At 41.7% G+C, this 23891-nt stretch overlaps 1 protein-coding gene across 1 annotated transcript in view; it reads right to left on the bottom strand.

The window, feature by feature from the left end:
• The window catches only part of ANTXR1 (anthrax toxin receptor 1), a gene marked incomplete at its 3' end in the record, with an annotated part of 103272 nt that overhangs the window by 67972 nt on the left and 11409 nt on the right, over positions 1 to 23891 (bottom strand). Inside the window, exons 4-10 of the mRNA XM_009704245.1 lie at positions 22479 to 22560; positions 21254 to 21287; positions 20013 to 20092; positions 18174 to 18242; positions 15966 to 16046; positions 8737 to 8797; positions 5154 to 5252 (exon numbers count right to left, since the gene is read on the bottom strand). Of these exons, the coding sequence (XP_009702547.1) occupies positions 5154 to 5252; positions 8737 to 8797; positions 15966 to 16046; positions 18174 to 18242; positions 20013 to 20092; positions 21254 to 21287; positions 22479 to 22560 (506 nt within the window). The remainder of the gene's footprint in view (positions 1 to 5153; positions 5253 to 8736; positions 8798 to 15965; positions 16047 to 18173; positions 18243 to 20012; positions 20093 to 21253; positions 21288 to 22478; positions 22561 to 23891) is intronic.

Below are 23891 nucleotides of genomic sequence, written 5' to 3'. Positions count from 1 at the left end.
CTGCAGGATGCAGTTGAAAGAACGCCGCTCTTCTCGTCTGGTGCAGGGAAGGCTTGCCGTATTCCTGTACAGTAAGAGATGGGCCTGAACGCTCCCAAACTCTAGATCTCGTGCCAAAATCTGAATTTTGTGGTTTGGACTCCTCTCAGCTGACAATACTAGTGGAAGAGCTGTGGAAGGTGGGGGGCGGAGTGCTCGACTTGATGTCGCTGCCTTTGCTGCCCAGGAAGTGATCTCTGTTCTCGGCTCGGCCGCTAGCTGGCTGTGTAACCACCACTTTTCCCCCTTTGCCAATTTTACAGAAAGGATGCTCGGGTCTTGATCGCATTTCAGACACCAATCACAGGCAGATCTTGGACATCATCAGGAAATATTGCAATGCCTCACCTTTGAGAAAGTCTGCCCACAGCATTGGGGCTGACTGCACAAATTTGTTCATTACCTATGCATCTCTAATCATTCCACCAAGCAAAATAAAGTTCTCACTGTATTAAAAACCCACAGGACACAGCACACATGGGCAACTAAAACCAGTCAGTCCTGAGGCATAAGCCATTCAGAGCAGCATGCAGAAAGAGAGAAGAGTAAAACATCTCGCAAAAGTTTTCTGTGGATGCCCTTTCAACAAAGTACTTTCTCCTGCTCAAATTCCTGCAATTCGCTACCCAGCATTCCTACACCTTTTAACAACTATCTGTAGCCTGTAAAATCTATTATTCCGAGCACTAGTGAATAGCTTCTTTTGCCATTAGCAGGGTGTAACCTTTTGGCAAGCCAGGACTTGGAGTTCTTCCCAACCGTAATAATAAAAGCCTCAATGTATGCATGATGTTTTAACACAGAAGAGCAAACCTCATTAAAAGAGAGGTACAAAAACCCAGAGAAGGTGACCAAGACGGATAGTAGTACCTTCTTATAGCCATGTAACCAGGCTAAAATTAACAGCCTTTGCTTCAGTTAATGGTTCATCCAAGAACTGACTGGCTTACTGAAAACTGACTGCAAAGATCCCTTACAGAAGGGTTTAAGAAAGCACCACGTTTTCAAATTGCCACCACAATATCGCAAATTGTTGGGCTCACAATATCAGCAACATTTCAGTCCAGAAACGACTGCAAAAGCTGTTTGCCAAACTTCCCATATATCACAGACTAACAGTTTCCTTCGGTTATCCCTTTATTTATGATTTGTGTTCAACTAAAGTACATCTCAGAAAACACTTTGACCTAGTCTTCTGTTACTATGGGAGAGAAGACTCTGGTCTATTAGACTAGTACAGCCACACTGGGGGTGGGAGTCTGGCTGCTCTCACTCACACAAGACTCCCTCAAGAACATCTGTGTGAAGAAGGCTGTTCTCCTCCTCTGTACCTCAGCCCACCGGAGACTGGTAGCCCTGAGCCTTCGTGAGCCTGAGCACTTCCATTGTCCCTTTGTCACCTCAGATGAGACAAAAATACCTCCGTAAGTCTCTGCATCACCTACCAAAGCACAATCTCTGCTCATCCTGGCTGACTCCTCCTCTTATGCCACTCCTTGTGACAACTCTGCAAGCAAAGTTTTTATTTCAAACCCATTTTGTGGAGAGATAGGAATGTAGAAAGACACTGGAACAGTCTCTGAGCTAGAGAGACTGCCTACAAGGAAGACCCATAAATAAGAAATGTTTTGTTAATACTGTAATGAAAACCATATTGAGATCATGCTATAATTGCTCTGCTTTGTGTCGGGACACATGAGCTTTGAATGCCAAAGCCATTCAGAGGAGAGTCAGGGGATGGGGGAAGAGACAGATAAGCACAGAACAATGATATCACATTCACAACAATCTCTAGATGGAGAAAAGGAATCTGGAAGGGATCGTTTTTTCTCTGAGGGGTTCATCTGCTATGCCTACTATTCTGTTCAACAAGCACACATAGCTTCAAGACTACTAATAGAACTTGGCAAAGCACCACACTATTAATTTGCTCATGCTCACAAGTGGCAGCCCAGGAGAGCAGCCCACGCTGCAGTACACAGGGTCACTCCCAGGCAGGAGTTTTGGGCCAGCACTGCAACAGCCCCACTCCAATCTCAGAGCTGTTCCCATAAGCTCCATCATGCTTCTTTGCACAGATACACTGATGTCACAGTGAGAGACCATCTTGGTCCTCCAGCAGCACATAGTATAAATAAGTGAGCTTGGTAAAACACTCCACATTGCACAGATTCTCCTTGTCCCTCAGCCCAAGTTTCCCCGACTGCCCTGTGCTTGTTCCTCCACACTCAGCCTGGACAGCTGCAGACAAATCTACTGGAGGTAAATGCACAGGAATTATGTTTTAAAAGTTCCTACAGTGCAATTTGTTGGAAGCTAGGAGAGCATCTGAGGGAAGCGTGACCATTTCCTCTGCTCTCATATTCCTTGTCAAGCAACGATGCAGGCCACCCTTCAAAAATAGGATGCCAAGCCCACCTTGGTGTATGTTTTCACCTAGGAAAAATTAGAGGCATAGGTTGTGTCCTTCATAAAGGTTACACTCCCAAGAACATGTGATGGAGTTGGTACCCAGTGATGGACATTCTCTAGTACCACAGTAGAAAGAGGGAAAAGGTACTATAAGTAAATAAAAGGAAAAGATTCAGTAGAGGATTCAAGTGGGGAAATTGGAGATCGGAAAGTGAAGCTGCAAAGCAAAACGTTCCTGTGCTAAGAGTGAGCAGGCTGTGAGAAAGTAAAGAAGGTATCACAAGAAAAAGTACTCTGCTGCCCAGAAAAAGGAAAGATGGGGAAAATGGAGCACATGCTAGACTTTGAAAACAGAAGACAATTTTTAGAAGGCATTTGTTGAGCAGTTTTTGGATACAGTTCCTTATACAGCTCACTCTCCGCTGACACCTGGCAAAGTCCTGCTCCCACTGTCTTTGCCTCATTTTCCCCTCGCTTGTGGTACTCAGTGGTAGGAAAAAAAAAAATCAGACTAGTTTGTGCAAGGGATCAGTTTTTCCCAAGCATCCAGAGCATTCACTAAAATGTAAAAGATCTAGCCCCACCTCTGCTGTGGTGCATGCTCTTTCCTCGCCCATCTTTCACCTCTCTTTTCAGTTTTAAATCGCCTAGGACAGAGCTTGCCTCTATGCCCAGAACTATCTTTGCTCAATCCTGCACAATCTGAGCAGACAAAGACATTTTAGCACCACAAAGCAGTCATAAGTCACTGCATTGGATAATTACTTTTAACTCTGTGCAGTCTGAAACCAATTCTCCTAGGTCCTGGTGCTGGCAGAAAACACCCTGCTGTTGAACACTCATCTGATTACCGTTCTGCTCAGCCAAATGTTCTTCATGGTTTCTACAGATGTTCCTTTTTTTTAATCCCATAGCTATGAACATTATGAGCTGATGCTCTCTTCACCTGCCACTTTTCACTGCCAATAATCCCGATAAAAATCTATTAGCTCATGCCCTTAACCTCAGCAAGTCCTAGCTGTGCTGGTCTACATCTCATCTGGGATAATTTAGGGTTTCAGGAACTGTTGGCTTACTGTTATCTTTAAAAATACCTCCCCCTCTGATACAATTAGAGGCCGAGAGGTTTCAAGCAAACAAAACCAGCTAAGCTATCCAATCCCCATAAGGTCTCCATAAAACTCTCCTTCGGTTAACTCTTATGGTAAGCTCTTTGCAGTTAAGTGCCACAGAAGCACACTGAGAACGCAGGCTGGAGCTGCAGGCTCCAGTAAAGCGAAACACTGAGCCACATTCTCACATAGAGCAACTTAAACTTAACTTAGCTGTGCCAGTTCCCACCAGGAGAGACTTAGGTTTGAGAACATTGATGAGCAACTGTTGAGTTCCCTCAATCAGGGAATGGTTTGAACTCAGAAACTGAGATTGTGGCCTCTTGCTTCCAGGTCACTGCATCAATCTGGGGCTGTGAAAACAAACTGAGAAGTCTTGGTGCAGTGCCAAGGAAAATGAGCTCACTTTTCACTGATGCATCGATTCAGGACACAATGAATGCATCAGGTCAGAGGACAGGAAACATATTTGGTCCTTACTCTCATTTTCAACAGTCATTTTGTGGACATAGGAAGACAGCTTCAAACAAAAAAGCCCACGGGTTGCACTAAGATAAGCTGATCTTTCCTGAAAGCTGTTATAAAATTATGATGACACAAGGGTCAGCAATTCTGGAACCTGCCTACTACAGAGGAGGCCAGCATAACAGTACAAAAGTCATTCAGGATGAATTATGTACACTCACTGTCCTACACCTGCCCTAATGCTCACTGGCATTTCTCAAAGGGCAAACAGCCTTAGCAAACCCCTTCCCTGCTCCGAAGAGCAAATTACACAGATGCTCAAAGCACGAGCAAGTCCAACATTGAGCCATTAGACTTCCACATGCAAGAAAAATTCATGCATTTATTATATCCTCGAAAGGGTCAGGACCACCTCCAAAATGATCAGGCAGCTTCTGAACAGATACCATCTTAGAAAAGATGAATTCTACTGTCACTGGTGGTATTAGCTATGAGTTATGCTATCTTGTTTCCTATGTGTGTTTGTGGGCATGCCAGATGAGAACAATAGAATCATTAGTTCTTCCAAGTAAATGGCTCTCAGTACACTTCACAAAGACCAAACACTCAGGGTCTAATTTGCTTCCTTTCAGTTCTTCTGCTGGGTGAACTCTGTAGAGGAAACATCTTTCCAAGCTGCATCCACAGAAACACAGCACTGCCTCACCACTGCTCCAATACAGCTTCCAATAGTAGTGTTTATTTAAGCTGCATGACCAGGCCTGCTAAGGACCACAAAATACAGGTAAGGAGAGAAACAGACCTGATCTCACTACAGACTTAACCCAGCAAGACACATACAGATACTTTTTACAGGCAAGTTTCTTGTCTTCTATATTTTGTCCCCTCCACTGCTCAAGCTTATCTATTCACATACTTGCTGTCAGAGTTGCAGCTTACAATACCATCAGCAATTTTCCTCTAAAATAATCTCTTGTGCATTCTGCAAATTAATAGCTCCTCATTCCATAATTATTACCTTCACAGTCAACATATTTGAAGATCCAAAACGTTTTGCAAGCAAATGTCTGCCAGTGCAGAGTCAATGGTGTACAGGAAAAAAAAACAACAACCAAAACTGCTTACTGAGAGTAACTGTGTCATTGATCCTGAAACTGCAGAGCACTCTGTCAACATTACGGGCATGTCGAAATCCATTTCCTCTCACAACAACCTGAAACGACTCTGTAGCAAAGGAGACAGTAGATTATTGACACATAGCAAGGCAAAGAATGATCATTTAGACAAGGCACATATATCAAGTTTTCATTTGAGATCTCTTGAGCTAAAATTTGCAGTTGAACATTTTTTAAGTTTAAAATTGTTAAAAACTGAACTTCCACCCGCTCCTTACCCAATTTCAACTTGAGTTTTTAGAAACGGGAAATAATGCACAACAGAAACATTTTAACTGACCTGCAGTGAAAACATTAAACTTTAGGGACACTGAGCGTTGCCATTTTAAATACCAGAAGGTTTTGGGTGAAAAAAGACAAAAGTATTTTTCCATGGAAAGGAAAAAAAAAATCTTCCAGTGACAGATAACTTGGAGCAGTTTAACTGCTCCTTGCCTAGGTAACTGCAAAATTGTATCAGTTGGAGAGTTTTGTCACATCCTGCCCTACTAGCCTGCCCAATGGCCGTGAGTCCTTGACTGGACAAATTTCCATACAGTGACAGGGGATTTCATCAACTGACCAGCTTTCTAATCTCTGGACAACAGCTATGACCTCCAAGTCCATGGGCATTTCCCCAAGTCTTCCTCTTTGCTATTTTTCCAGATCAACTCTGCAAGGTCACCGCAAGCTGCAGTACAAGCAGAAAGCATCGAGGACAGGCATCTACACCTGACTGCTGAACTGAGCGGTCCTTTTTGGAACAAGCAGGGCTGAGCAATGAGATCATATCTTCACAAGTCTTTCAGACTACTCTTTACCATCCCTCGTTATTCCAACTACTTGAACCTAGTACTGGGAAAGGTTTACGAACTTCCTGCAGCCACCAGCATTAAGATTGCCTTGCAAGGAAAGCACCATTTTCAGACTTTCAGATTTTGAAAGAAGGCCATAGTCCCAGAAAAGTTCTGGCAGCAGAGAGAGATTCAAACTCTACAGTTCCCCATGGCAAAGGAAACAGCCCCCACAATTCCTGTTACTATCTAGGAGAGGCACTCAGATAATCCCCACTGATCGTTCGCTGGTGAATGAGGTTGGAACACAACATGTTTCACTGTCCAAGAAAATGCAGGAGTAATCAGAGTGCATCAGAAACACCACCCTGGTTTTAAAATTCCCAGGAGAAACAAGGAGCCTAGTTTTTGCAGATTCAAAGTTTTCCCCTTCCACTTTACAGTCCCCATTTTTTTTCATCTCCCTTAAGGACTCACACACTGTACTTGTCAAAAAAAGCAGATTTTTCTCTGGAATCTGGGCTCTCTTCCAGGTCCCACTCATTTACAGCCAAGTTGCAAATCATCCCACCACATCTAGCCAGGGAAGCTGCCTCACAGGCCTATTATGGGTTGTCCAAGAGCATTTGGGAAGAACAGGGGAGAAGAGCTCTGTTCTGGAGTGTGGGGGTTGATGAATACTTAAGAGAAATCACAGAAGTCTCAACTGCTGGGGAATGAGAGTTCAAGTACAGTCAAAGAACAGCGTATCAATGATGTCAGATTAACCACGGGGATCCTGTCTCTGCTTGAGACTGAAACGAACACATACAGTAGGCACCCTGCATGTCTGTACCGATGCAAAACCAGATCATCAAGAAACTGGCATTTCAGAATGATGTGTTGCTGCTGAAATTCATTACTCAAGTGTCTGGGATCAGTCTGCAGTGCAAGAGTGGCCTGAGGTAATGCCACCAAGGATGTCCACAGAATCAAGAAAACACAAGGTATCAGACCTATACCTGCAAAAATTTATTTTAAAAAGACTAATGCGCATAACTTTCATATTCAATGGCACTTTCATTAGTCTCAAAGTCCTAAGTGATTCAATTAGCTGCAGTTCAAAAGCAATGGACTCTTTGCCCGAACTCTGAGGTTAGGCCTTGAATCAAGCATCTAAATAACCATTGGCATTTTTCAAGGTTAACATTGCTCCTCCTGTAAAGTACTGGCCAAATTCCAATGTGAATGGTTTATGTAAAACCCCCTCTACACTTCCTCCTAGCTGCTCTGCTGGATACAGCTATACGTTATCCCTACATTCTCATTAAAACCCATTGAATGGGAGTGAGAAGATGTATAAGGAACTGATGAGCATATTAGAAAGTGTTAAAGATGGTTATAAGTCATCTTCCAGCTTATGACATTACATAAGCATCATTGTTTATCATTTGTGTAAGTACATAAATATACATTTTTTTAAAAAAAAAATCAATTAAGTGTGTAAAGGGGATCTGAATCTTCATACAATTTCATTTTCTTTCCCAAGCATTTATGGAACATCACTGCACTATATCAGAGACTGTCACGACAACAATCACCTACCATGCTAAGGTAGACAGAGTCCTGTTTTGGAACCTTAAGACAAGAACTATTTAATTGGCCAGCCAAAATAAGAAATAGATGACTAAGTACTATAATTCATGTCAGTTATGCTATCCTAGCTTCAAAAACCCAAAAAGTACTGTAGTGGCATGCATGGAATGCAAAACTGATGCCTGGTACTTATTGGGCATTTACCCTGGTGTCTTGCATCTGCTAGGCAAATACGGCTACATATATGTTTAGGTATACAGGCAGTTGCTCCAGGAACAGGAGGATGCAGGAAGGTTGATTAAAGCAGCTGCTTTGGAAGTGAAAACAAAAAGTAACAATAACTGACTTTCTTATTTGGACTGTTGATTTAAGAAAAAGGAAGATGCCAAACTTGTCAGGGATTCATCCTTCTCTACAAACCTCAGCTCTGCTCCCAACCTCTCTACTTAATGAGTTGCTACACATTCAACAAACGGTTAGGATACACTTCATAAAAGGTGAAGAATTCACATGAAGCAGATGGAAGAGGACAAAATGGTTCTCAAATTTTCTTCAAAAAACGCTGGGTTCTGCCAAATGTAGAAATGCTTGCCTGCACTTTAAAGCCACAGTTTACATAGCTTGATTGTATAAGAACAAGCACACAAAGAAGAGGCAGTACGATTCACACAAGTCAGCTGAACGATGTTTAAATTCTACTCTTCCGTCACTGTATCAATCCTAAACGCCCAAGAAATGTTCAGAGAAGACTAGAAGCCTTTAGATCAAAGTGTGCTTGTTTGACTTTCTTGGTAGTTTCTTAAGAAGCACTTCCCTCAACAATCCTCTGAGAATTTGCAAAACTCTAAACCTAATCAAAGTCTTATTTTCCAATCTGGTTTGTAATTTTGCAGCATATCTACTTCAAGCTTGGCAAAGTCCAAGTAAAACAAACTTGTTTGACTGAAAAACAGTTCAGCAGAACTGTCAAATTCAAGCATTTTCTGTAAGAAAATCTCATTTGACATCATTTGGCAGAAATGGGAAATGTACAAGCTACTGTAAGATGAAAAAGAAATTCACCCAAAAAAAGCAAAAGATTTAGCTCCGGTTAATTAGTTCCTTTTGCACTCTCCAGCAATTAGAGCTGGACAGAAAGATGTATTTTAGGCAACATGAACAACTAGAGCCTCAATTTATACTTACCTCCTGCACATATACTGGAAGGCTCTGCCGCCAGAATCTCTATACAGGATTTTTTCAAAATCTAAAAGACAGGAAAAAATGTCACGAATCTCAGACTTTTTTATATAGAAACACAAATGCAAAAGCACGAGAGAGCGCGCACTCGTTCTCAGGTAAATGCTTAGCTCAACATTGCACTTCGCATTCACATCACAATTATGCCATCTTAGCTTTTCACTTTGAACCAACCAACCAGGTGTCATTGCTCTTCCACAGCAAGCTGTTGCTATGGAGGAAAGCGACGGATGCTGACACTCTCCAGGAGCTCAGGGCAGGCTTGCCTTTGTCCATGGTACAAGCTGTTATGCAGACCATGATCCCCAAGAACTAAGGTGCACTCTGAAGGGTTAGTCAGGCAATGTCATTGCCCTCCCTTTGCAGACACACCTCCCTCTCCAAAATTATTCTGGAGCCCAAAACTCCAAATGAAACATCACAAGTTTAAGCTAAACTGTTTACCTTTGCATTAAAACATCCTTGGAATATCTACATAGCCACTTCTCAAGTCTCAGCATAGGGGTTCCAACTTCTTAAGCTTTTAATCTGATCTATGGGAACATGCCTCAGTACATCCTCAAAGTTGCAACGTGAATTCAAATCAAGATGTATGGACAATTGTTCTTTACCTAAACCAAACTTAAATTAAGCAGTGTGTCTTTGTAAAGGTTGGCACTGCCTTTAACCACTTTACATGTAGACAGCAATTTACACCAATACTTCAGTATCAGGCTTGGCAGACTGCTTGCAAGGCATGAGGAGCGTGATAGAGTTGGATACTCTATGTTTATTCCCATACGGTGCTAAAATTCCTCAAGCTGTGATTTGCATGCAGCAGCCTTTCCCCTGCTCTGAAGAGCAACTCAAATTCTTCACTGCACACAGTCAGCAAACTTGTGACACTGTCCGTGAGCCCCTGGGAGAACAGCAGCAGCGAGCGAGAGCTGTGGGTGTTCAGCACTGGGCTGAGCAGCCCCTAGACGAGGTAACACTGATCAAAATTTAGGTCAGCTCCAAGAGGCAAGTAAATGTCAGCCAAGCATCATGACTCAAATCCAACATGAAAATTATTTCCCCAGCTTTAAATTGAAACATCTGTAAGCAAAGAACAGCAACCAATACAATAAATTCCGTAAGAAAAAGATAATCTATAATTTCTCCACAATCACAGCTCTCTGCCTCAAATACCTAATCACGGAAAGTACAGATAGAGCCATGATTTATTTTTAAAACTTTTAAACAAAAGTTTGAGTTAGTCAGAAACAGGACTAGTAGAGATTGAAAGAGTACCAAGGGATTGAACGAACCAGGACCGTCTGAGCTGTTGGCAGCCTGACAAGTGAAGAGAAAGAAGACTTGCAGGAACAAGGTTATACAGGAACTGTCAAGTGGAAAAAAGAGAAAGTCAACAGCTGAGAAGAGAACTGAAAAGCACTAGAAGAATCTGAAAGGCAGAATAAAGAAAATACACACAAAATAAAGGGGACTGTAAGAACATTCTTCCCAAGTATCCATCTGTAGCTATCCATCCACCCACCTCCTGTCATTCCTCTACTACCCATCCTTTACTCATTCCAGGTTCTGCTTCTCTGAAGATACAGCATTTTTCTCCCAAAGTGACTGCTGTCGCTAACGAGCACAACTAAGAGTTGATGTTTTTCCAAGTATTTTTCCTCTCCACCGAAAGATATCTCCTTTAATAGAATCTTTTCACATTTTTCTAAATCCCCCCCTTAGATTTTGTTCCCAATACCCTCAGCATCCCCAAATATTTTAACATGTATTTCTTCTCCTCATTGCCTTTCAGCAATGAAGTGAAAGAAGTAGGCAAATGAGCCGGAGAACAAATGCATGAAAAATACAATCAATACTTTCATTTTTTTAAAATCAAGTAAAACTTCACACGATTAAGTTTGAAGTTCATGACTTCTATTCAGTCATTTGCAAACATTTATGCTGTAAGCCAGCTCGGATGGGGGGGTAGAATAGCAGGTGTCTCAAAGGATGCAGAGCTCCCTTCCAGTCCAATCCAATCCATTTATGTGACTATAAAAAGCTGATCTTAATAGCTTTTTACAGTGCCAGCTGCAATATTTATTTTGCTTTAGAATAACAGTAAGTTTCCAATGCTCCAAGCACCCACCCTAAGTGAAAAATCAGGCTGCAGTAACTATTGCAAAAGAATTCCTTTATGTCTCTTCCTCATTATAAAAATACATTCAAAAAGGTCTTCAACACATTAATCGTAGAAGATTTCATCAAATCTGTTCTCTTATTTCCTGAGGATTGCATAGCCTTGTGTGGGCTGTAGGTGCACTTCATTCACTGCGGGCTGGCTCCCCAGGAAAGCAAAATAACATGCAAGAGTGGTGGTGCAATCTCCCACCTGATTGCCTATAAACCGCTCCAACAGCGTACGCAGGAGAACTGACTGCACATCCTCACTTTCAGAGGGAGAACTGCAACAGTTCTGGTTTACTTGGTAACTAACTGCAGGCCTCAAGGCAGCTTGCCTTGGCATCCATGCAGAAAAGTATTTGAAGCACGTGCTCACTCTTGGTGAGGAAGCATCCCATTGTCTTTAGCAGCACATGCTTAGATTCCCAAATCAGTCTCCTGTTGTACTCTGTGGGGATCCAATTATGCTCCAGCTTCACACAGGCTCCTGGGAGGCTCTCTTGTTAATATTTGTTGACATGCTAAATAAAAAATGCAACACATCCTTGTGGAAGCATGGCATTATTTGTCACAGTTATCTCTATCAGGACAGAACTGAATTTAGCACTATTGTGACTAGTGTAGCTTTCTGCCAGGCAATGTGTTAAAGGCCAGGAGCTAAGAGAGGCCCTACAGGTCACCTGGGCCCTTTTAGAAACAAAGGGAAGAAGGGGAGTGAAATTCTGCAGCTGCTGGAAGCTTCCGTTTGGTACTCTGGTCCACAACCATGCAGACAGATTACTTCACCACAGCAGCTGCACGTTTCTTATAAATTTTTTTTTTCACCCAACTAGGGAATTCAAATTAGCAGACAGGATGCTGAAGTTTAATAGAAGGTTACTGCCTGATCAGTGTTAGTGTGAATGACCTACAGTCTGAGGCTAGGTACTCATTATCAAGCTCTGTTGAATTACTGTATAACAAAGTCTGTTGCCAATTACAAAACAGTAATTTATTCATGAAGTGTTTCCTGTCCAATAATATCTGCATGAGCTAAGTAAAATAAATATATTTAAGTCCTTTTTAAAGATGCATTTGGGGAAAGACGTAGAAACCATGATCACATACCACTGAATTAACAAGAAACACTATACAGTTGAGACTGGGGGATCACATCCTCTGCTTTAGAAGGGTAAGCTAGCTACCCAAGCCAAGAGGCTCGAGTTGTTGACTTTCTCTTTGGCCTATGTAGAAAGCCTGGCTCTGACAGAAGACAGATTTGGAATATCTATGTGAAGCTCCTGCTCTAAACTTCCCTCTGGAGATCCCATCCTTCTTTACCGGCTGCAGAAGCTTAGAGAGCCCAGCTTGCTGACCCTGGGCAGCGTACACATACAGCTCAGCTGCATGTTAGCAGTAAGGCACACAGCTGACTTAGGCTTCATGTGTACATTACAGATTTTGCACTTACAGGACGTGTCTTGCAAAGGAAGTAACTTTCCCTCATCTCCCTCCCCATTCATGGGTGCCTGCACCATGGAATATACAGTTTATCTATTTGCAAGTAAAGTTTGAACAGCTAGCTCAGGACGACTACGTAAAAGCGTCACCACATTTCTCAGACTTTGTCTATTAAATGCGCACACCAAGTTCTCACAAAAGTGACCACGCTACACCTATCCAGCACTGCATTTTGTCCCAGAAAACATCTGTATAACAGAAGTGTTTGGAGACAGTATATTTCCAACCTAAAATTTCTTGGGGTGAAAGAGTACATTGAACTGCCATATCAATTCTAAGACCTGAGGCAGGACCTGAAAAATACTGAAGGTAGGTGGGCATGCTTGCAAGATGATCCAAAAGGAGTAATCAGGAAATTAAACTTAAAAGGCTGAATCATTTGCACAATTTATACAGACAGGAGATAGTCCCACAAACTAGTTCATACTACTTCATTTCTTATACACCACAACTGCTTCATGAAGCTTCCTGCAGCTCACTCAGAGAATCCTTTCTAAGGGGCCCATGACTTCATCTCCACTTGAGATAAGCTCCGAGCCAGTGCCACTGTTTAACACATGGCAAGGATCAGGGAGTATTCTTGTTCCAAGCAACTGCTCTTTCAGTCAGTTCCCGTTAAAGGCTCAAAGCAAAGCAACGACAGGATCCCATCCCGACTTTCATGTTGCTTCGTGTTCCATCGCCTCCAGCACTCCTACAAAAGACACACTGAGCAGTAGATGAAGTTGAGTTTCAGGTTTTCCTTCTAAGACTTGCTCCATTTGCTTTAAATTGTCAGATTATGATCTGCAGAAGTTTTCCACAGCAGAGAAAAATTTATTAAATTACTTCAGTTCCTTCCATTTGTTTCCCGACTTACAAGCAATCAGATCTTTATTTCTCTACCAGATTCCTCCCTCCTAACAAACTCAAAATCCCCATTAAACATGGGGGAAGCTGAAGTTTTAGCAGCGGCTTTTTCACTATGAGGGAGACAAAGCAATTGGTTTGCTTAATAAAAAAGTCACATTGGAACTCACAGGAGAGAAAGGACCAAAACCTACAGGGCACTGAATACCTTCAGCTCCCACACTAAGAAACATGTTTTTCAGCATGACTACAGCATGGGACTATATTTTCAGCTCATTTAAGCACAGCCTCCAGGGCACAGCCTGAATAGCTTGGCGGCACTCAGTGGAAGACAGTCCTCCTCGAGCAGCACCGAGCAGATCTCCCTGCAGCTGCTACCTCAAAACTGGCTGGCTCCAGCAGAAAAGGGCGGGCAGATATACTGAAACATTGGCAGACCCACCACCCTGAACTTCTTTGCTCAGCAGATCTAGAGGCTCAGCAGAGGCCAGCCTCAAGTCCCACCACTCCCAGCTCCCCACCCTCTTCCTTATTCCAGAGAGACTTCTAAGTCCACCACCTCTGCACTCACAGATGGTCAAAAAACACCTACCCCTCAGGACAGGGGGAGGAGGGAAGAGTTAGGCTTCAGGAATACAGAGTAGTTCACACCAAATCACTGCAGACCAGAACAAACCCAAGTCTTCACACCTCTAGAGGGATCTCAAGCACTAATCTCCCCCAGGCTCATCATGTTATCTTTCCTTCCCCTGTTACATCAACCAGCAGCTAGTAGCCTAACCAATCCCCTCCATACATGGCTGAGCATCCTTGCTATACCAACTCTTACACAGAAATTGAAAGAAGCTTCCAAATCTCACATCCTTTTCAACATTAAAATGAATGCTTTCCTGTGAACACAAATGCTTTGTTTGTTTGCTCAAAGACAGAGGTGCTTTTCAAGGACAAGAAAAGAAGGAACAAGGGAGCTTATTTTCCAGCTAGAACAGGAATGTACAGAATCTTTGTTATTCTGCAGAGTGATTAATGTCCTTCTTGCCATTCCTTTTACACACTTCCTTTCTACCTGACCTATCGCAATCACTCCCTCAAATGCAAGTGATCAGGTCACAGATTCATTACTGTACAATTACACTTCCTTGTGACCCTCCTTCCCAGGGCTGGTAAATCTTCCATCAGTCAGCTGAAGCAGTTCTTGACCAGGCTCCTGGAGGTTGAAGTCTTCCCATTCTGTTCAGTATAACTGGAAAGGGAGTCAGAACTGCCACCGAAATTCATTAAGAACAGCTGCAAAGGGAATGCAGGGCTGGGAAGCAAACTAGGGGGTTTTGTTGGTTTGTTGCTCTCTTAAATGAGATGCAACACCTGACTGGCCAAGAGAATGGAGGCAGTTGCCCCACACTTGGACAGTGCGAGGAAAACTAATAAGCAAGGGATTGTATTCCACCTACATGCAAGAGCACTAGCAAAAATTGAGCCTATGCTGAGGGAACAGTGTTAGTCAGAATAGCGTGTAACCACTGCAAACACAGAAATCTGAGACCCCTCGGGCGAACCTACCCTCCCTAGCTTCAAGTTGTATATTTCATCTGTGTTTTATCAACTATAAAGCCTATACCAAAATGAACAAATTACATGTCCTTAAAAGGATTTCCCATCCTTCTTTGTAGCCATGAGAAGCAATCTAATTACAACAGCCATGGGATACAACTAAGCAAAAGGAATAGAATAATACTGAAAGCTATCTGAACACATACAGTTTCCCATTGAATGCTTGCCACATTTTACACTTACAATGAAAATGCCACACACGTCCTCTCGTATATTGCCTTTCCTGCTCGGTCAAGGGAAGCGTTGGTCCTAGGTGGGACAGTATTAGGTCGCTCAAAGTTTTAGAGATAGAAGTAAGGATGCCTCATGAGGCATTCTTATTTGCCAGTAAAGACCATGGAGCCATTTGCATGACTTGCATACAAGTCATGGGAAAGGAATGAATCTATGCCCCTCCCTCTGTCAGCTGAACTGCTAGCTCTTACCCCAGCCACCCAGGAACAGGCCAGCTCTTATATGCTGCACCCAGCCCCTAGAGAAAATGCCAGGAATCGATCAGTCTGAATAGGGAAACCTAAGTCTGGGGAGGGGAAAAAATAGCCCATGTGTCAGGAGGCCAAATGTAGAAAGCAGAGTTTGGGGGATTCTGGCATACATAGCAGGATCCCTTCCTCCATTCTAAACAGGTGAGTCGTGCAGCACGTCCATCAGGACAGAAAGGATACTAATCAAGCTGAAAGATGGAGATCAAAGAGTGCCCTAATCCTTCATACAGAACACGCTTCAACACATCTCTGCTGTCCCAGACTGTGGCAGCCATTTTATAAACTGTTACTATGTGCCTAGTCCATTCAGTCAGTTACTTCCCATCAAGGAGGGAGACATAGAAAGACAATATTTGGGCTCAGAGCTTCCGGTATTGTGAGTTATTGATAAACTCTGCCTTGAAGTAGCAATATTAGTACAAAAAAAGGTCAGTTTCTTTGGACCAAATGTTTAAGTGATTTATTAGCAGTCAGCAGGTCTTTGTGAACACAGGAAAACGAAACCTTCAGCCGTGCAAGCTAACACAAACTAACATGCACACATGCAAATACATGATTAAACATACTTACAGAGTCTATGATCCCCTGAAGGGCTTCAAAACCATCATTCACTGGAAAGACATGGTCTTTGCTGTCGGCAATTCTAGCCAGCTGACAGAGCAGTGAAAGTAAATAAAACAGAAATGTAAAGAAATAGATAAATTAGCCAGCAGGCATCAAATTAAGACTTCTCCAGACTCATCCACTTCCAAGTAAAAAGAAAAAAAAACACCAACCAAACACTCCAAGTACTCTGTATGGATTGCTAGTGCATTATAGTTTGTCAAGTATTGAAAAGTTTATCTCTTTAGCCTGACTGATTTTAGAAAGCTCTATATCAGCAATCAGAAAAGGCTTCTCTTAACTTTGAAGACAAGACACACTGTGGCTTTCACTGATGCTCATAGTCTAATGGTCTTTATTGCAAAAATCTCTCTCCCACATGACTGTAAATCACCCAGCATAGTAACTCCCCAACCAAAGTAGGCCACAGCATCAACATGACAGGCCACTAATGCCGCAAAACACTTCAGCGTATACATCATCTAAACTAGGGAACTAATAAAAATGATTGAGTATTTTCACATATACAGAAGAATAATGCAAATCATACCGCATCTGGAGATATAGGCCTGATTCACCTTTCCTGTCAGGACAGAGATTTGACTATTTGTCCTAGGCTCAACCGTTAGAGAGCCTAGGAGAAGAAGAAAGCAGGGAGCTAACAGGAGATATTTTCCAAGTGAAGGAAAAAAGGTAGCAGAAGAGCATTTGGAAGCCTACATGACAAGGAAGAGGGCCCTTCATAGGGTGGTGGTAAGATAAGGGGAACCAGGATATCACCTGTAAAGAGCTACATGGAGGCTCACTTGTCAATAGCATGCTAAGGGTTAAGGCAAAAATATAAGCCCAGTTCAGAAGTAATGAGGTCTCCATGCATCTGCTGGATCAGAATCAAGTTCTACTGCTGCAAGGCCAATGTTTGTTATAGTAATTCCCTCCCATGGCAGAGGTAACATCAACCTAGCAGGCCTCTGTTTTTTCCTGTAGCATTGCAAATTGGAAGCAGCAGACTAGCCATGCTTTCCTCCCTAAACCCCACTGGCTCCACCCTTCCAGCCCACGTCACTCCAAACTCCCACTTCTCAAGAAAAACACCAAACTGCCAACCTCCTGGTTTGCATCCAGAGAAATACTCCAGGCAACTTCCCACTGCCTGCTCAGAGAAGGGTAGCAAAGTGGCTTACTGCTTGTTGGCCAAGATACAGAAGCTTTTGTAAACCAGGATGTTTACAGTTTCCTCAACTCATTCCCCATAGTCCTCCTCCTAGTGCATTCTGGGACTTCAAACAGTCATCTAATTCCAGTTAATTTCTTCAGCATGTAAGTGACTTCAAGTAGCAGTTGTCTTTGAGGTCTGCTGCTTTAAATCTAGTCTTTTAGCCATTTTGATTCCCTCTGCTTTTTCTGTGACTAACTCTGGGTTATACTAGTCTCTGGTTTTGATTCAAAGGAGATTGTTCTAAACCAAGTTTGTTTTGATTCTTTTTTGAATCAGTGTTTGAATCTTTCTAACAAAAGCTGAAAGCCTGGAAAAGCTCTATTCAATAACTATTTCAGCACTCCACTTAGGGGCTGTACAAGTGTTTCACTCATGTTAGAAAAACATGACAACTGTTACACTTCATATGAAATGTAATTCATGATCATCCTAATATTCATATGATAAATTTAGAAGCCAGACTATCAAATGGGAAAACACTGTAAAATATTAGTGTCACTAATGAAGCAGTTTGCTTTTTACAGTGTAGTTTTCCTGTGAAAGAAAAGCTGGACTGAAACTAAAGTGTTATATGGCAATACCTCAGTTTTATCAGGAAAAAAATTTCCCACAACCTCCTCCTGCCTACAGCTTAAACCTACAGCGTAAACTTTATGGTTTAACAATTTGCTATTTTTTATGTGTTTTTTCCTTTGCTTTTCTCCACCATTATCAAGAGTCATTGTGGCATGCAGACAGAGGGACACTTCTCCACATATGGAGATTTAGCCAGAAAGGGGCTTAAACCCAAGACCCAGAACCAAGACACTTCAGTCATTTGCTTTAGACTGTCAGTCAGTCAACAGAAGGAGAGGAAGACCACTTGAGAAAGCTTAAGAAAGTGAATCAGGAGCTAGTGCCTGTGTTCAACATGCACCTTTGCCAAGTACCTCAGTAAACACGAGTGCCTCACTTACCTGGGTCTCATTGAAGTCTTTCACACCAACACAATATACTGTTGCTCCCAGGTCACGCGATCGATTAGCCTGGAACAAGGAAAAGTAGGATGACATGGATGCAAATGTGATGGGATGCAGGTTTCTGAAAGGTCAATCATAAATTCAGTCTTTCTCTGTAAAATGAGCAATGGGGGGGCTTGTTAAAAGACAGCTTTAAAAGCTCTTCTCTGTGATTCTGCAAAAACAGGTTTTCTCTGCTACCAGAGTAGCCATTTTTCTAGTAAAGCAAATCACAAGTCATTCAGTGGGGTTTTTTTTAAACCTAATTATCTCAGCTTCCAAGCTACTCCAACTTCCTAACATTTGTCTGTCCAACAGATGTAAGACAGACTAAATCCATTTTCTTTTCATCATTTAGGACTAATTCCAATATAATAGTAACCTAAAATGTTTTGGTATTTTCTATTTCAGACATGTGTGTCTGGACTCATGATATCCATAGGTGAAGAGATATTTCGTTCCATCTGCTACAAAACTGTATCACTCCCACTGTTTACACAGCATCTCAAACTAATAAAGGGAGAAAAAACATAGGTTTGATTTTTCCAGGCTATTTCATCAACATGCAGATGAAGTTGAATTTACTATTTGAAAAGCAACTGTTCTAAATGCTCTTGCCTGCATAGGTATGAATTCAGTTATTTAATCATTGTTCATTAGAACAGGAACACCTGACCAAAAACCCATTCCCCGAAAAGATGGTGGCAAGTCACAAGTCAGATCATATCAGAAAGCTGTAGTTCAAATTGTTCGATAGCAAAGCACTTTATAAGAAAAGCATCATTCCAGTTTTATACTGAGAAACAAACCCAAACAACTGAAGCAACTCACAGTGCAAGAGCCGAGTTCAAGATCATCATTCTACTAGCTCACTAACTGTTCCTCCCCAAACCAAAACAAATATGACACTTCTGACTTCTCAAGGTGTTCATTCACCTCAAAAAAGCCAAACTTGCTTTTCTCATGGATTTTTTGTTTCAGAAGGGAAGAAAAGGAGATGAACAGTAAGGAGGGGAACTCTATAGATTCATGACATTTGTTTGTGCTGTAGCAATATTGGTTTTATTCTAGAAAACCATTCTTTTTGTTGTTATTGGATTTAAAGCTGCACTTTGGATAGAGAGTAAAAACTCTGCCCATAGCAAATTCATGTAACAATACCATCTTCCAGGTTTAGGTCATCTTAATTTGTCTGATTGACAAGTGGAAATTGGTTCATCTCTTCAGAGATGACTATCAAAAGGACATCAGTAGGAACATTATATAGCAAAGCTATATAGCACTCAACATACTGTTTATCTAACATTTTGCATAATACACTAATTTAATGAGGGTGTTGAGAATACACACTTGAATCTTGAAATGTTTGTGGAAATTTTGGATTTGATCATCTGAAAGGCTTTCTGATGTGACAGAAGATTATAGGAACAACAGTCATTCTCTTTCTGTGGTCTTTACTTTTTGTGAAAGAAGAAAAGTCAAAGAGAAAACTCAGGTGTTTCCCAGAAAAACACAGTAAATACTGAAATTTCTCAGCTGTGAACTATTCCTTCCTCCAGGTTTTTTTTTTTTAAACAGAAGTTTAAATCCCTCTCCTTTCCCATGAAGAGTCTCAGTGTTGATGAGTCAGAAGCATTGCTCCTGTTAATGTTTGTCCTTAAGATTCACATCTAAAGAGCACCAAAGCAAAGTTTTACCACTAGAGAAAAAGGTTTTCCCTATCTTTTGCCTTCAAAGCAGCAAGCGCAGACATTTCACTAATGTGAATGTCTAGCTAAAAACGTGCAAGACACTTACCTCCCTCTCAGAGTAGAAAAATAAGTCTTCATGGAGTTCTCCATCTGTCAATGCAATGATGACACTTGCAGTTCTGTAACCTAGATACATAAACTTCTTTAGTCTCTTGGTTTTGAGTTGTATTTGTTAAACTAGCCTAGAAAACATCCTGCTAGCGACCTGTTATCACAATTAAAGGACTAGAAACAGTGGACATCAAGCCCATGTCCTTACCTCCCTACAGCCAATTAGTTTTCAGAAAACATGGATTTCTGCATGCTTTTTCCACTCAGGCATTTGCCCTCAATACCAGTTTTATACCACACTCCTTTGATGTGCCAATGATTTTTAATTGACAGCCCCTCATAACTATTTCAGTATTTCCAACCAGTAGATTAGACTGCAGCTATCAAAAAACCAACACAAATTGTTCCTAGTTATTTCCTGATTTTGTTAATGCTGTCAATTCAAGAAATCCAGAGACTTTTTTTTCAGCCTGTGATAAAAAGCTCAATTGGGATTTAAACAGATATGGTAGGAAAATAGCCTAAAATCTTCAGCATTCCTAGGTAACAGATTTCAGCAACATAGTTAAACTTACAGTCTTCCCCTTGTATTGGTCATAGCTTGGGTTTTACAAGTTTGTGTTAGTTTTCAGGAGTGGCCAAATAGAATTAACTCATATTTCTGACAATAGCCTTGCTACACATCTAACAGAGCTCTGTAGGTACATCTTGCACAAACACTGTTATGGAAAGATAAAGGCTAAATATGTCAAGGCATGTAAATTATCAACTTCTAAATTTCTTCAGCCATCTACTGCATTTTCCAAATGACAAACATTTTCACAATTGTCTGCACTTACTACTGGATTTAATAGTTGCTTATTAAAACAAAAACTTTTACCTAACAGCATCTCCACATACTCGTGTTTCAGAAGGAAGAAGAAATGGTTACCCGAGTCCTCAAGCAAAAAGAACAAAATAAGGTACCGGACAGTTTTAGTAAGAGTAGGCACCTTCGGTCAGCCTGGCTTCTCACTTTTAGCCTGAAACACATTCATTCCAGCTCTGAATCCTTATAGCTCCACCTGTTCTTTTTCCTTTTCAGGAAAAACTACCCTGAAGATCATTGCATTCCTGTAAGATTAGGAGCCACCCCCCACCTTTCCCACAGTGAAGCTGCATTTCAAATCTATTAAACTTATCAGCCAAAAAGAAAGAGAAAAAAAGAATATTCAATGGATCAAGAAAGTCTCTCACCGTGAACATTTTCATAGTAAATCTGTTCACTTGCCTGAAATTAAATCAGAAGATTATTAGCAATAAATGCATAATAAAACTTTGTGGGCATCTACACATGCACCAGAAAGAGAAAGACGGCAGTGAGGATGTCATGTTTGTAGTCTGCACATAACCTCTGCTTTCAGAGATACCTGCTTCATAGAAGAAGTTTCTTACCTAAGGCTTTGATTGCACTACTTCAAGGTCTTATCTAAAGCATAACTCAGTCACACCAACCCTAAGGCCATTGGCCAACAAAAATGTAACCTCCCACTATTCTGCTATCTAAGAATCAGATTCACCTTCCTCCTTGAGAAACATCCTAGGTCCATTGATAAATATTCCCCAGCACCTCTAGATCAACTACTCTAATTGCAAATAAAGCAACGGCAGAGAGATATGCTTCTGTCTCCCACTTGATCTACGCACAAGCATATTCTGAGAGGTAGAAGAGCAAACACTTCAGTGTGTGTTGATTCAAAATTTAAAAGTAAGCCACTCTGAACATATATGGCTTATGAATTTCATTTCTGTTCTGAATTTAAATTTGGGTTTTTGGACTCCTCCTGCAAAGCTTCTGAATTCACCAAACTCTGGGTTTTGGACTCCTGGTTAAGAACCAGGATCTCTGTCAGGTCACCTGAATTTTTGCTGTGTGTTCACATGCATTTTCAATAGGCAAACAGCTCCACAATCCTCCCAAATGCATGTGTAGTACAGAAGTGGGAGGAGGTTTAGGAGTTCAGGTTTAGAGAAACTCTTGAGCTTGTAAAATATACAGGAGAATAACTACTATGCAGCAGCATTTGTCCACTAGTGAGAACAGGTTAAAGCCACAGCCTCAGCCCCTGCCCAACTCTAACAAGCCTACTACAGCACCCATGCAGGACTCTAGACAGCTTTCCACCCTTCATGAACATGGTTCCACGTGGGATTGCAATGCCAAAGCCTTCTACCCTGTCCTAAGCTGAAAAGGCAGCTCTCCCCATAAAAGCTGAAGGCAAAACCAAAGACACATAGTAGGGTTTGCAGCTCCCTTGCACCAGTTCAAATGCTGGATGCTTACACTTCAGCATATCTATTGCATAAGAGGGACATAGCCGCATTTACCTACCAGAGAATTATTAACCAGATTCCCTTGTTTAACAGTTCCTGAGGAGCACCCAGACACAGTTTAGAGGTACTATAGCATGCATCTAGTTACCCTTTCAAATCCTTCATGCATGTATGTGTCACCTCCCGGAAGGACCTTCTGCAGCTCTTCCAGACCCTGGCGTATCTGTTCCCTGAAATAATTATAGATGCATTGTTAGATCCAAGACGAAATTTATCAGGAGCTGATATTCAGGTGAAGACATGCATGGCAGAACCAGATACAGGAGGGGGGGGAGAGTGTTAACCCAATGTTTATATAGGCTAAGAATGTTATAGGCTTAGGTAGTGTCTGCGTATGTACCTTTCTAAGGGTGTGAAAAACAGAGCAGTTGTGCTCCCAGTGTTCCCACCACCTGCAGAAAGCATCACAACAGCAGCATCTCCTAGGTCAATATCCATACATTTCTTTCTAAATAAATATTCCCTGTGTAACCCTGGTCAAACCTCTGATGCAGCAGCAGAGCAGCCGATTTGCACCTGGCTCACTTTGCTCACTTAGGCTTGCTGACTTGACTGTACAAATGTAATCAAACAGCCACAAAGAAATGACACAATCTCTCAAACCATCCCAGCAGCTCCAGTTTCTCTGGACATTACGCCTTCAGTTCCTGTTCAAACTGACTTGAAGATTAAAGACTTTCCCAATAGTTTATTAGGACTCAGGATATCTGTTTTAATTTTTTTAGAAATCCCAGGCACAGTGACAGATCAAGTGCAGGCTAAATGAGGTGGGCATCCATTTATTGTTTCACTGAGTTGCAGACAGCAAACTCTGAAAGCCAAGTGCAGGCCAGAAGTCTTCAATACCAAGATAAAACCGTGCAATGTGTGGGGCGTATCTCTGAACGAACAATCTGTTTCCCATGAAGACTGTATAAAGTCACTGCATGCAGGACCACACTGACATTGCAGGACTGAACACCAGAAGTCAGTTCTGTCCCTGAATTTAACTACTTCAGAAAATCCAGTTTGTGTGATCACATACTCTGTCTCACATTTGTTTTGCTGCTATTGCAGCAGTGTATTAACATTAGCCAGTCTACAGAGCACTAATTCCCACAGGGAGAAAAGAATATCTGCTTTTGCAATAGGTTGAATTATCAAACTTTCATGAACTCATTCTGTACCTGCAATATCCCAAACTAGTTAGACACTGAACTGTCTGTTGTAGGTGGGCTAGGAGCAGATAATTCCTCCATTCAGCTACCCATGCACATGCCAAGCCAAAGCTGAATATAAAATCAAGAGCGTTTCTTGTGATCAGAACTGTTTTTCAAATGTGAACACTGAAATTTTAAAATAGACAGCAAAGGTCTTTAAAATATGTCAATCCAGTCCCATTAGATGCACGGAGTTTTTCCAAAAGGGATGCTAAGCACCCTCAATCTTCATGTTGAGATGCTGATATACCAACCACATGGAGCCACGGGCAAGGTAGAAGAGGTTTTGCCACTGTTTTGCC

This window comes from Cariama cristata, unplaced genomic scaffold, assembly GCF_000690535.1.
Source record: "Cariama cristata isolate BGI_N322 unplaced genomic scaffold, ASM69053v1 scaffold2487, whole genome shotgun sequence".
Taxonomy (NCBI): domain Eukaryota; kingdom Metazoa; phylum Chordata; class Aves; order Cariamiformes; family Cariamidae; genus Cariama; species Cariama cristata.
This window is presented reverse-complemented; position numbering and strand designations above follow the sequence as displayed.